General features: G+C 40.7%; 1 protein-coding gene across 8 annotated transcripts in view; it reads right to left on the reverse strand.

Moving 5' to 3' along the window:
* The window catches only part of caska (calcium/calmodulin-dependent serine protein kinase a), a 177,515-nt gene that overhangs the window by 63,831 nt on the left and 100,487 nt on the right, over positions 1-13,197 (reverse strand). For all 8 annotated transcript variants that reach the window (XM_047156098.2, XM_017469539.3, XM_047156092.2 and 5 more), the window contains exon 3: positions 2,190-2,295. In XM_047156098.2, coding sequence (XP_047012054.1) covers positions 2,190-2,295 — 106 coding nt within the window. The remainder of the gene's footprint in view (positions 1-2,189; positions 2,296-13,197) is intronic.

A 13,197-nucleotide genomic window follows, 5' to 3' on the forward strand; every position in this document is an offset into this window, starting at 1 on the left:
ATTCAAATGTGTGCAACCAAATTCTGGCTATTTCTCAGAGGCACAGTTTTAACTTTCCACTGACACGACACCATCATCACATCACCATATCACATCACCATCATCACATCACCATATTACATCACTATCACCATCACCACATCACCATCTCACATCACCATCACATCACCATATCACATCACCATATTACATCACCATCATCACTATCACCATCACCACATCACCATCATCACATCACCATCTCACATCACCATCATCACATCACCATATTACATCACCACATCACTATCACCATCACATCACCACATCACCATCATCACATCACCACATCACCATCTCACATCACCATCATCACATCACCATATTACATCACCACATCACTATCACCATCACCACATCACCATCTCACATCACCATCACCACATCACCATATTACATCACCACATCACTATCACCATCACCACATCACCATATTACATCACCATCACCACATCACCATCACCACATCACCATCATCACATCCCCATCATCATATCACCATCATCACATCCCCATCATCATATCACCATCACCACATCACCATCACCACATCACCATCGCCACATCACATTGCCACATCACATCACCACATCACCATCATCACATCACCATCACATCACTATCACCACATCACTATCACCACATCACTATCACCACATCACTATCACCATCACCACATGACTATCACCATCACATCACTATCACCATATCACTATATCACATCATCACCACATAACTATCACCACATCACTATCACCATCACCATATCACTATCACCATATATCACCATATCACATCACTATCACCATATCACATCACCATCACATCACTATTACCACATCACATCCAATCTGACATTATTTATAGAATGACTTGATTTTGAGTTATTGAGGTTTAGATTAAAACCCATTCAGTTCAAGTGACCAGTTAATGAGACTAATAACTATAAGATCTCAATAATAAATATAATAACTCTGATAATGGTGGGTTATTATTCACAGCCGATTATTCTCACTCTCTCTCACTCTCTCTCTCCTTCTCTCACCCCTCCCTCCCTAATTCTCTCACCCCTCCCTCCCTAATTCTCTCCCCCCTCCCTACCTAATTCTCACCCCTCCCTAAATCTCTCCCCTCCCCCTAATTCTCACCCCTCCCTAAATCTCTCCCCTCCCCCTAATTCTCACCCTTCCTCTCTCCCCTCCTCTCCCCCTCCCTTCCTCTCTAACCTCCCTCCTTCTATCCCCCTCCCTTCCTCCCTCCCTAATAATCACCCCTCCCTCCTTCTCTCTCCCCCTCCCTAATTCTCTCCCTCCCTAATTCTCTCCCCCTCTCCCTCCCTAATTCTCTCCCCCTCTCTGCCCTCCCTACCTAATTCTCTCCCCTCCCTCCTTCTCTCCCCCTCCCTTCCTCCCTCCCTAATTCTCTCCCCTCCCTCCTTCTCTCTTTAGCCCCCTTCTCTGTCCCCCCTCTATTTTGAATATGTAGGTATGTATGCATGATAAATAAAGAGAAAAATATGATTTGCAAGGAGACAGAGCTCTCTCTCTCTTTCCAGATGTTTATTATAATGTTCGTACACATGCTATACAAATTACAGCACTGACAAGTTATGAAAAAAATCACGCAGAGGTACGTTCCAAGCATTCTCAGTGCAAAAATAAACACGGCTGAAAGTTACACAGAAGAGGCCTGATTTTATTACGTTTATTCAATATACTAAGATGCTCATAAAAGAGATAAATGTTAGAGCTCTTGCATGCTATCAATGGCAGGTGGGTAGAAAAATATCCTATCACTTATCACAGCTATCTCAACCAACTAGCAAACTGTGTAAAAGACTATATTTAGGTCTGTGGTTGTGTTTTGGTACATAGAATAATTGGTCTGTCCATCAGACATGTCAGTCATTTCCTTGTGTTTTCCCTCACACCATCTGTAGACATAAGGAACACCCCCCCCCCCCCCCCCCCCCAAAAAAAAGATTCCTTCCCATGTCTATTGTAATGAGAAGAGATTTTATGGCTGAAATTGGGGAGCACCAGCACAGTCACCTAAAGGGCATCTGCTTTAGATTAGATTAGATTAGATGAACACAGCACACATTTTAAAGGCAAAAGAAAAATCCAATATTTTAAATGCAGGTTACTTACAACTCAAAGACCATGTAGAGCATTCCATCTGAGCTGTAGGTTTCCAGCAACTCCACAATGTGGGGGTGTTTAAGCATGTGACAGATACTGGCCTCCCTCTTCAGGTCTGAAACGCAAGCACGAGAAAGCACAAGAATCAAGAATCAGAAGAAAGAGCCAGTAAAAGATAAAGAGCGAAAACACTAATGTTCCTGCATACAATGCTTGCTTTAAATGCATATGTTCTGTTTGCTTGTATTTTTCACACATTTCTTTTTCTTTCTTTCTTTCTTTTTTTTTTTTAAATTGAACATTTCATTACTGAATCTTGGATATGAGCTAGAAGCTGCAGTGAAGGAAAAGGACCCTCTCAAACACACACACAAAAACCCCTCTATGCTCACAATGATAATAAAAAGTAAATATTTTGTCAGTTCATCCTGGTTCTGTGTTAGGTAAATGCATTAGGAAAAAAAATCTCCCATAATCCCAAAGTGGGAGAGAACAGTCAGAGGTGTGGAACAGCACCAGATGAGCTGTTAAAGTGCTGCGAATGTGAAAGACAAGATTCTACACTGCAAAGATAAACAGATAAATGAACACACACACATCAGAGATATAAAAGCAGAGTTGCTGGAAGCTAGTCTAATTTTTTTTAAATAACAGAAATTTGATATGGCAGTAGCGTCTTAGACATAATCAGGATTAACAATTTAATTAGGGTTTCTGGCAAACCGGAAAGTTAATTCAGACAGATACATACTACAGTTATTTGACCCAGATTAAAATATGCTACTGCAGGAATATATATATATATATATATATATATATATATATATATATATATATATATATATATATATATATATATATATATATATATATATACACACACACACACACACACACACACACACACACACACAGTATCTCACAAAAGCGAGTACAGCCCTCACATTTTTGTAAATATTTGATTATGTCTTTTAATGTGACTGATCTGTGGGGCATCCTCAAACGGAAGGTGGAGGAGCACAAGGTTGCCAACATCCACCAGCTCCGTGATGTCGTCATGAAGGTGTGGAAGGGGACTCCAGTGGCAACCTGTGAAGCTCTGGTGAGCTCCATGCCCAAGAGGGTTAAGGCAGTGCTGGAAAATAATGGTGGCCACACAAAATATTGACACTTTGGGCCCAATTTGAACATTTTCACTTAGGGGTGTACTCACTTTTGTTGCCAGCGGTTTAGACATTAATGGCTGTGTGAGTTATTTTGAGGGGACAGTAAACTTACACTGTTACACAAGCTGTACACTCACTACTTTACATTGTAGCAAAGTGCCATTTCTTCAGTGTTGTCACATTAAAAGACAATCAAATATTTACAAAAATGTGAGGGGTGTACTAACTTTTGTGAGATACTGTACACACACACATATACACACATTTTATATATATATATATATATATATATATATATATATATATATATATATATATATATATATATATATATATATATATATATATATATTAAAAAAATCAGGAAACTCAGGACTCCAGTTCCCATCAGCCACTACACTACATGTCACATGACCACCTGCACCTGATTCACATTTTGGTAATGAGGACACTTGTGTGTATATAGCCATGGCTTGCACTGTTTCTCGGTCTTTCGTTGTCTTAGACGTTCGTGTTCCATGTTCCCGTGTTTTGTTTCAGACCGCAGTATTTTGCCTAGTTGTCTTAGTGTCTTTATTTTGTTGTTTGATTGTTTAAATAAACGTTGTAATCTGCGACTGCTTCCGAACCCATCCTTGAAACGTGACAATACACACACACACACGGTCATGTGAAAAATAAGTACACCCCATGGAAATTGTTGGCTTTTTTGACATATTTAGAAAAGCAAACATTTGATCATCTTTGAAACAGTGCCTACAGTATTAATAAAGTTCATACTGTATCCTTGAACAAAACCACAAGGAAAATGAGCTTTTTCAATCATTTATTCAACAGAAATATCAATAGATGTCATTCTTCTGTGGAAAAAGTAAGTACAACCTTGGCCTAAGAAGCTAGTATTGCTGCCTTTAATAACTTTTGCCAGAAATAACTTTTGACCACTCTTCCATGCAATATTCTTTCAGCTGCAAGATATTTGAGGGTTTTCTTACATGCACTGCCCGTTTCAAATCCCCCACAACTTTTCAATGGGATTCAAAGCTGGCCTTTGACTAGGCCATTCCATAACCCTCCATTTCTTCTTTTTGCTAGCGTGCCTAGGATCATTATCCTGTTGAAAGATCCACTTTCAGTTCAACTTCAACTTTCAGACAGATGGCCTCACATGCTCAAGCACTCTTTGATATGATGCAGAATTCATAGTTGAATCAATGAATGCAAGCTGTGCAGTCCCTGAAGCAGTGAAGCAACCCCAAAACATAACATTTCCACCACCTGCTTCACAGTTGGTGTGAGGTTCTTCTCCTGAAAAGTTGTCTTTGGTCTGCGCCAAACATGTCTGCTGTAACTGTGGCCAAACAACACTCTCTTTAATTCATCTGTCCAGAGCACATTATTCCAAAAGGCGTGGTCTTTGCCTATATGCTCATTGGCAAACTGTAGTCTTGCAAAGGCTTTTTCCTGACACGTCTCCCATGCAGGTCAAATTTGTGCAATCTCTTTCTGATTGTAGAAGCATGCACTTTGACACCAACAGTTTCAAGATTTACTAGCAGATCCTGTGATGACATTTTGGGCTTCTTGGAGATTTCTTTTTGCATCAGAGGGTCTGCTCTTGGGCTGAATTTGTAGATGGAATGGTGTATTTCAAATAATTTGAAGATCTTTTTAAATCCCTTGCCAGACACAGAGGCATCCACAACCTTTTTTCTAAAGGTCTTACAGAACTCTCTAGATCTTGGATGATGACACCAAATACCTCAATAACAAAGGGAACACCAGACACTAGATATGAGACTTAAACAAGACAGGTTCCACCTGCACTTCCTAAGCAGGTTCTAATCACCGTCACCCAATCCTGAACACCTGATTCAAATTTTATGGATTTGAAGGTGTGATAAATGTAGGGGTGTACTTACTTTTTCCATGTGACTGATCTGTTTTTTGCTTTTTTTAAATTGTGAAAATTACGACAAAATGCCAATTTTATGCCATTTGATAGAGTGCATCACCTTTTGAGGATCAAAATGTTACACGGATACATACGAGTGTTAAACCTAATGATAAATCCTGAGCCCATCCAATACTCCAAATCAGCACAAATGATTAGGCGATTATGGAAAAATGGTGACAAACCTACATGGAAGACACACACACACACACTTTTGTCGAACAGACACAGAGGTGTGTAGGACTTTTTTAAAACCCCTCTCTCCCACCAGCTCCAGCTGTTATTTTTGTTTGTAGCCATCTGCGATATGAACATAGTTCATTCCATTTCCCAAAACACAAATGAATAATTTAAACCACAGTGACTCTGACCATACTAGCTGTAAAGTGAAGATGAATGAATAATGTAGTTAACCTACCACACAGCACCCCCAGTACACTGTACATTGTGCTATATGCTCCCATGTTAATTGCACACAGCCATTATTTGTCCTGCGAGTTTTGTATCTGAGCGCCCGCTCCTACCTTCATGAGAGTAAAACGTCCCAGGATCCCAGGCCTAATGCACACTCTCATACAGACCTCAAGCAGGATTTGACCTGGATTCACACTCTTTAGTACTACATCACGTCATTTCTTTCTGATCTCGGATTCTTTGGCATAACATATCCATTACTTGCTGACCAGATTGCACACCACTGCAACGTCATTAATATTATTAAACACTTGGTGGAGCTGTGGAGCAGAGTAAAGAACATGCAATGGACCTGGCAGAACATTTCATTTGGCACTATGCAAACAACAATTTAAATTTGAGCCACATCCTTTGGAATCACTTCCCAGCTTATCCTCATAATACTCAGCCCCCATTGTCTCTCTCCATCCTCCCCACACCCTGTGCATCAGTGCAGTGGCTCTGTGCTTTCTCTCATTAAACACCCGCCCCCACTCCCCAAACTACGAAGGAGAGCTTCAGAACCACTACAGACACATCAGAGATGAAGACTTACACGGCTTAAGCCGGCTTTACACCCGGTGATATTCGGCCACATTTTGCAGACGCAGACACATCAGAGGATAGCCTTTGCTTGGGAGTTGAGGTTGGTGGTCTTAGAACACACAACGCGACATGCTCCCTGGTGGCTGATTCAGTGCAGCTGAGACCAAAGACGGCTGACGACAAAATTGTGCTGTAAAATCTGTAAAAAGTGTGACCGCTGCTATGACACTCGTCTAAATTCTACCGATAGAAGGACAGTATACGATTACACAAAACTCATGGGACAGCTACGAGCACAGTAGGAGCCATGGCGAAAACGTAAACAAAACAACTGGAATTTAAAAGAAGAGCAGTTTGCTGAATTGCAACAGCAGACACGATGTGTCTATAATGACTTATCACAGTTATATTACGCCAGGGCAACAAGGGACAGTACATAATTAGCTAGCTAATAAGCACACAAATGCTCTGTTCATAGAGTTTATTTACTATGATGACAAAGTGAAACTATTTTTAAGCTTTCCTGTTGGAGAGCTACAAATCCTGTGCTGCAGATAATAGCGAACATGTGACCACACGGTCTGTTACAGAATTCTTATTGCGATCATTTTGTACAGTGTGACGAGTAATGACTGTAAAAGCCCGCTGGAATTGCACAGAGTAAAACCGGCTTTAGAGTAGGGTACATGGTGGATTGGAACTTTACTCAAGTAGAACTACGCAAAATTTCATTAAGCAGGTATTTGCTCTGCCACTAGATGACTTATGTTCACAAGTGGTGGCAGGTTAGAATTCACTCACTCATTTTCCTTCACTCTGTGAGAACGTCCATCAAGCTTTACCCAAGATCACGACCGCCTGATTTACATCAAACGGGGAGAAATTCTACCAAAGTACTTTAAGACAGCTTGGATTACTATTCGTGATTTTTACGTGCATATTGCAGGCAACAAGCACATCATCAAACTAGTTTGCAGCAATCATGGATTTTGGCTCCCTGGGGATTTTAATCTTTTCTCCTTTCGGCAGCAGATGCACTGCTCATGAGCTACGGGGCATCAGACATCTTTTGCACACTTTTCTGGCTACAAGATTCAGGATCCTAAGGTTGCAATTTGATTGGCTCTCTACACTTGTGTATAAATACTTTTGTGTACATGCACTTCTTTCAATGGGGAAACAAAATGCGCATTTGCAAGCAAGAAAAACAAGGGGGAACAAAAATAAATCAAAGAATTCGGTCCCAAACGTTATTCAAGAGTTATGTTTGAAATGCTGGGGCCAGGTCAATGAGATATGCTTGCACATTTGCTGACACGTTCCAGAAAACGCCTGTGGTTAGTCATTTGTAATGTCAGACAAATGGTCTCTTACTGTGAGAGTAGGTAAATACTGATCTTGTTCAGAGTTGAAAAGTGCCACACACTCTAGTGAAACTTGTGAAAGTTTTGAAACCAACCAATACTAAACTGAGGTCAAGTTATATAGACTGTTGATGCTACGCATTGGCATTCCCCACACATACGCATACTCTAACAAGTAACCCATTGTGTACAATCTGAGAAAAAATGAATAACAAAATCACAAGGAAGTGTCATTTGAGGTGTCATAACTTTAAATTGCACATGTATCCCATTGGCTTTCAGTTTATAGCAGCTCTCAGTAGCAGCTCTGTACAATAAGAGCACAATATTGTGCTAATGACTTCTTAAGAGGCAGAGTTAAATAATACAGACTGACTCAACTCTGACTCATTGTACTGCCAGCTGAACAGGGCAACAAAACAATGAGAAAAGCGCAAAAATCCCACATGCAGGTCTACAACCACACGTGCACCTACACACGCACATGTAATGCCCACACCAACGCCTAAACCTAAACGTAACCTTAACATCAGTACCAAAAAAGAACAGTTTTGGCACTTATTTTTGGCAGGTTATTTTTACATTATTATTATTATTTTTAAAACCTGCAGTCTTTGTTTAAAAAAAAAAAAAAAAAAAAAAAAAAAAAAAAGTCCAAACTCTCAGATAATCCCATCCTTTTGCTGACATGTGGCCCTAACCGAGACACACCCCTTATGGAGAACAGTCTTTACAGAAGTAAGAATTTTATTGTCATTAATGTCAAAACAATTAATGGAACTTGCTTTGTAAAACACGAAAAAAATGAAAAATGAAGATATAATCTATCCATCCATCCATCCTCTATACCGTTTATCCTACACAGGGAACCTATCCCAGGGGACTGTGGCGCATGAGGCAGGGTGACACCCTGGACGAGGTTCCAAACTATTACAGAACACAATCGCACACACACTCACATGCATTTCACACACACACACTATGGACAATTCAGAGATGCCAATCAGCCTGCAGCACATTTCTTTGGACTGGGGGAGGAAACTGGAGTACCCAGAAGAAACCCCGCAAAGCACGGAGAAAACATACACGCATAAACTCCACGCACACAGCACAGAGGTGGGATGCGAACCCCCGACATTGGAGGTGCGAGGCAAATGTGCTGACCACTAAGCCACCACGATAATAAATCGCCTATGTAGAGTACAAAACAGTTTTATAAAACATCCTGAACCACATTATATATATATTTTTTAAAATGTTTATTTAAAACACAGGTCCTGCTGTCTCCATGGTCTCCGCCTCAGCCGTTGTGAAAAGAGAGGAGTTATAAAAGACTACAGGGCAAGCATCATTGGACTGGCCTGCTGACTTGGGTATTGATAAGCCATAACACGAGATACTGGCTCGAGTGATAAATGTCTCATCCTCTCCTCTCGCTACTATTTAAGGTTCATCAGTCATTCACTTCAGGCTTGATGTAATGGAGTACGTTAGCCTATCGAGAACTTTATAATAATCGAATTCCTATGGATACAATAAACCCTTTATGAGCTGCTGTTTTTGACATGTGCAGCTCGGTGCAGTGGCTACAACGTGTATCATGCGGGTTACATGCAAGCGAGGTGTAAAACCTTTGGATATAAGTGGTGTGTGAATGTGACAAACACCCGGTACACAAACACTACCTCGCTGAAGTGTAAATCCGCTGCTGGCGGCACTCTGCTGCAACTGAAAGGGAAGAATAGTTTGATCCAACAATAGTTCTTATCTAATATGGAGCATATTGTGTGCCAAGGAAAATGGCGCAGCTTTTATTGTGTGTGTACAACACACACACTCTGCTGTCTCCTGGTGAGAGTATCTCTGTGTGTCAGACCGGGTGTTGAAAGTGCTAATCGCGCTTGTGGACTCAGTGTAGATATCCTGCTGGCGATAGGGAGAGTGTGTGTCTGGTACAGGTCCAGAGCAGAATCACAGTGAAGATAGCGCTCGTTTCGGACAGGACTCGGCGAGAACACAGTCAAGCTTCGTAGGGTGAAATCCTCTCAAATTGAGCCATGCTCTGTTAACACAGACGTTAAACACTATTTGGTCAGTTTCTCCACAGAAGCCTTTTCAGGAGCATCAAGCTGGACATTGCCAACCACACCACACACCCCGTAGTGAAAAGCCGTAGTCTGAGGTGAATGAGCTGCAGTCGTTTTTCAGAGTGATAAACAGGGCTGGCTATAAAAGAGGAGAACAGGAGCTGAACTGAAGGCGGGCGTCCAATATCTGAACAATAACTCTTATCCCCCGACAGCTCTCACACACACACACACCCCCTGTTGTCCTTCTGCTGTCCCCAGGAGCACTGCCCCACTTTATCTGCCAAAGCCTCACCTGCATATGTGAGCAACTGTTTAAGCAAAGCAAGAGGAGGGAAAAAGACAGAATGTGTGGTTGACGTGCGGTGTACAGTAGCATTAACGTGAAATACACCTACACAATGACCAACAGAAACTGGTCATGTGATCAAGACACATTATTAATTATAAAGCTTAATTCAATATTTGCACACACTCAAATATAAACGGATATTTTATATCTAGAAGCATAGTGCCTAAAATACATTGCTTTAAAAACTTTAGCTTATGGATATGTTCAGTAAAGATGACAAACACAAGACTTTCACATTAGAAAATCAACCCAGGCTAAATTTTTGACTTACATTATCAGACTGATAATTCAGCTGTACTGTCTAAATCCTGTTACAAGAGTATCTAATGCAAAACATGAGTCAAGAACCAAGATTTCTCCATTGCAGTGAGGGCTTCTCATTGATCACCTAGTCACAAGCACAAGTACACTATATGGCCAATACTATGTGGACAACTGACCAATCACACCCATGTGTGCTCATTAAACTTCACACTACAGATTCAGTCCCCTATTGCACCCCTCTGTGGGAGGTCGTCAGTAGAGTTTGGAGTGTGGCTGTGGGGATTTGTGCTCATTTAGCCACAAGGGCATTGACAAGGTCAGGCACTGATGTTCGCTGAGGAGGCCTGTTGTTCCAGTTCATCCTAAAGGTGTTCAATGGGGATGAGGTCAGGGCTCTGTGCAGCCCACTCCAATTCTTCCACCAAAAACAAACAAACAGACAAACAAACAAATAACATTCTACACAACTTTGTGCTACTGTAACAGTTTGTTGAAGATCCACATGTGGGTGTGATGGTCAGTTATCCACAAACATCTGGCCATATAGTGTATACAGAAATGTATCGCTTAATGTAGGAAAAGGAGTCTGAATAACATCTAATTTTCATTCATTATTTCCACACTTTTTTTTAAAATTTTAATTTTCTAATTAAAACCATTTTAAAAATGTTCCATGTCACTAGTTAGCCATTTTCAACATTAATTATCAATCCCTCTGAAATTAAAACCAAGTTTATAATGAAATTCTGAAGTTGCCTTCTCCACATTTTCTTTTCTTAAAAACACAATTTTCATCTTGCGTTGTTTGTACATATTTATGGACGCATTTATGGGTTTAAGCATTTTCTGGTACTGTAATACATGTGCTTGCTTATTGATTCAGCAGATGTTGCAGCTATAGCCCAATAATGAAAAATGGTTTGGTGGTGTAAGAATAAATCATTTCATGGGTTATTCAAACATTATATATTTATACTAAAATATCAAAATTATTTATGTAAAAAAAAAAAAAAAAAAAAAGTTTATTTCCAGAATTTTAATCAACTAATGCAACAGAACTCTTAATTAGACTTAATTATATAACACTAACTACAATACAATACTGGCAATATGTATCAGACGATAAGGGGTCAACTACAAATAACTTGTACGCCACAGCATGCTTCACAACACAGACCAGTTACTCGATAAGGGAAGTCATTGCCTAATTTCACTATCATTATTCTTTTATATTATATGATCAATTCTGTTGATTAGTTGTAGCAGCCCTGATCACATCTCTGCTGCTATTATAGTAGCATTACAGTCTTATACTCTTTTAGGTTCCTGTGAATTGCGGTTGAAGGTACACTTATTTTGTTTGTAGCCGTGTGTTGGGGTTAAATGTGTGTCTTAGCAGAGGTGCACAATGCAATTCATAACTGAATTAACTTTTAATAACATCCTCTGCAATACTGCAGCCACGAGCTGCAAAAGATAGGCATGAGAATATGGAGACCATCACTCAGCCTGACAAGACCAATAAAGAAGGGTAGGGGCACACCCATAATCACACAACCTATTTAATGCAATACCACACACACACACACACACACACACAGAAAAGTACACTTTTAATTTGAATCTACTAGGCAGCATTCGCAAAAAACAAAACAAAAAAAAAAGGCTGTAATTTTCCCCTCAGAATCTGGATTTTCCTCTCAGGTGAGAAGTAGCACAACACCTGAGCTGAGATAAATGGACAGATTGCTGCAAAGTCTTGGAATAAACACTTCTAGACTTTTTTTCTCGAACCTTCATACGTGATCTATTTGAAACCATTCGACATACTATTCAAGCCGTCATGACTCAATTATCCTGTTTTATCTCTGTCGAATCAGTGTGTGCTTCTCAGTAAGATGGGACGTGATCCCATCAAAACCTGAGCAAGCAGGAAACAGAATGGTTGAGTGGCTCTAGACCGCTGGATGGAGAAAGTGTACGTGTGAAAATGGCTGTGCTAAATACGTTTGTTATTCACAGACATCTTTGGCATGTGAAGCTTTTTGCTGGGAAGGTGACTTATCTTGTGCGTCTACCTCCTGAATCAAAATCAGTGGAAAAGGTTAGTCATCATGCACAAGCTGGTCTCTCGGTCAGTCAGTATGAGGTTTAGACTTGACTAATGAAATTACAGCCTTGTGTGTGAGAGTATGTAGCAGAGAGCAAGTATCAGAATGTGTTCCAGAGAGAGAGAGAGAGAGAGAGAGCGTGAAAGAGAGAGTGTGAGAAAGAGAGAAAGTGTGTGGGAGAGAGTGGGAGAGAGAGTCAGAAAGAGAGAGATCGTGAGAGAGAGTGAGAGGGTGAGTCAGAAAGAGAGAGTGTGAGAGAGAGAGAGAGTGAGAAAGAGAGAGAGTGTGGGAGAGAGTGTGAGAAAGATAGTGAGAGAGAGAGTCAGAAAGAGAGAGATCGTGAGAGAGAGTGAGAGGGTGAGTCAGAAAGAGAGAGTGTGAGAGAGAGAGAGAGTGAGAAAGAGAGAGAGTGTGGGAGAGAGTGTGAGAAAGATAGTGAGAGAGAGAGTCAGAAAGAGAGAGATCGTGAGAGAGAGTGAGAGGGTGAGTCAGAAAGAGAGAGCGAGTGAGAAGGAGAGAGGGTGAAAGAGAGCATGAGAGAGAGTGAGAAAGAGAGTGAGAATTAAGAAAGAGTGAGCGAGCATGAGAGAGAGAGAGAGAGTGAAAGAGATTGTGAGAAAGAGCGAGAAAGAGAGAGAGAGAAAGAGAGAGAAAAAGAGAAAAAAGAGCATGAGAGAGAGCGTGTGAGAGAGAGGAAGCTCTTGAGATGCGGTTGGCTCG

Source organism: Ictalurus punctatus, chromosome 6 (genome assembly GCF_001660625.3).
Source record: "Ictalurus punctatus breed USDA103 chromosome 6, Coco_2.0, whole genome shotgun sequence".
Taxonomy (NCBI): Eukaryota; Metazoa; Chordata; class Actinopteri; order Siluriformes; family Ictaluridae; genus Ictalurus; species Ictalurus punctatus.